Below are 1,732 nucleotides of genomic sequence, written 5' to 3'. Positions count from 1 at the left end.
AGACGGGCTAACGTTAGCCCTGGCTGCTGGAGACGGGCTAACGTTAGCCCTGGCTGCCGCAGACGGGCTGACGTTAGCCCTGGCCGCTGCAGATGGGCTAACGATGCATGCTGGGTAAAAAGGGAGGGGCCAGAACAACATCTGGGGACTTTGTCTGCTTTTGGAACTAGGGCTGAGGCTTATGGCCTTTCACTAGTGCAAAGAACGCACAAGTACACATTTTGAGAAACGGCCGTAGACAGGTATGGGGCATTGCAGGCTAACAAAGAAGCGAAACGACCCCCATTCCAAAGGGGGGGACCCGTTCATCCGTTTCTATCTGCATGTTTTCTAAACTAAAACCAGGCTTTGTTGGGCTGCTGGATAAAACCTGGAACTAAACGCTATTTCTGACATTTTGGATTGAAAAAGCTTCCTGGATGGAAGAGAAACGTCTTTAAATTTGGAAACCAGTGGATTAAAAAACAAAAAAAACTTTTTTGGAAGGGTTCATTTGCTTCTCTGGTTTTCATGTTTTTTTCTTTAGCTAAAACATTTTAAAACCTGCCCTGATTGTGGTTTAAATAGAGGAACTGAGGTCAGTGACCTTTGCTACGTGCGTTTCAAACAATGAATGGTTTTTCTGACAATGAAAAAGGGTTTATTGGGCTGAATGACATTTAGGTTTGGAAAGGCCATACCTGCAGAAGAGTGGAGGTGAACATGATGGCGAGGGGGGGCACCAGCTCATACTGACACTGCTCCTGGGCCTGGATCCACACAGAGGGACAAACAGAGACTTTTAGCAAGCGTTGCATTGATATTCTTCCACCGGGTGACTGATCCAAGGCAGATCACCTCTCTGGTTTTCCTGATGATCTGCTGCAGGAGAATGAGGAAGTTCTCAGGATCTCTCTTCACAAGCTCCTCCAGGCTCCAGCGGTTCATCGACTGACCCGCTGAGCACATCAGCACTAAAGATACGACAGATGGAACAAACTTACATTATTCCCAGAAGATCATTCATTAGATTTATTTACAGATCATTCATTTAGTTTATTATGAACCAGTCTTATTGTTTGATTACGCCCAAAATAGTAAAAATGCATAGAAAGTTCAGCGGATGCCAGCGTTTTAGGAGACATACGCTGGATAAATCGACAAGGTGGGACAGGGGCCTTAACAGTCTTAATTTATTTCTTTCCCTGTGGCTAATTTATACCCAAATCCCTTATTTGGGGAACAAATTTCAAAGCTTTTCATTCTGCCTGAGATTAGTGAACATTTATCACTACAGACAGATTGACAGATTGACGGATTAACGGACTTTTCAGCAGCTCCACTAAAGTTAAGATAAACCCTAAACACAGATTAAGTATGATGACTGGTGTTTTTAAGCCTATATTTCTGTTAGCTATTCTACTTTCCCCTCCCAGTTAAAGAGAACAAGTTTTGTAGAATTAGAATATTACGCTTAAAACATTTTCAGAAAGAAATTTGGGCTGAAATAAATATTTTAAAAACCTCTTTAAAGATTTTTAAATCTGAAAACAAAGCCTCACTCAGGGGCAGATTTACCATTAGGGAATACTAGGCAGCTGCTTGGGGCCTAATTTTCCTGGGGGGCCCAGAAAACTCTGTTTACATGTGTGGTTAATATAATTATTCCTTATTTGTGCTCATTAATTATGTTTATGATGAAAATTCCCCCCTCCAGTGTCCACCATATTGGATCAGTCCATTTGCTGCACAT

The 1,732-nt window shown here is 42.3% G+C and overlaps 1 protein-coding gene across 1 annotated transcript in view; it reads right to left on the bottom strand.

Annotated features, from left to right (window-relative positions):
* The window catches only part of LOC107099145 (phosphoinositide 3-kinase regulatory subunit 5-like), a 53,678-nt gene that overhangs the window by 20,882 nt on the left and 31,064 nt on the right, over nt 1–1,732 (bottom strand). Inside the window, exons 3-4 of the mRNA XM_015397159.1 lie at nt 838–953; nt 681–749 (exon numbers count right to left, since the gene is read on the bottom strand). Of these exons, the coding sequence (XP_015252645.1) occupies nt 681–749; nt 838–953 (185 nt within the window). The remainder of the gene's footprint in view (nt 1–680; nt 750–837; nt 954–1,732) is intronic.

This window comes from Cyprinodon variegatus, unplaced genomic scaffold, assembly GCF_000732505.1.
Source record: "Cyprinodon variegatus isolate N-32 unplaced genomic scaffold, C_variegatus-1.0 Scaffold841, whole genome shotgun sequence".
Classification (NCBI taxonomy): Eukaryota; Metazoa; Chordata; class Actinopteri; order Cyprinodontiformes; family Cyprinodontidae; genus Cyprinodon; species Cyprinodon variegatus.
This window is presented reverse-complemented; position numbering and strand designations above follow the sequence as displayed.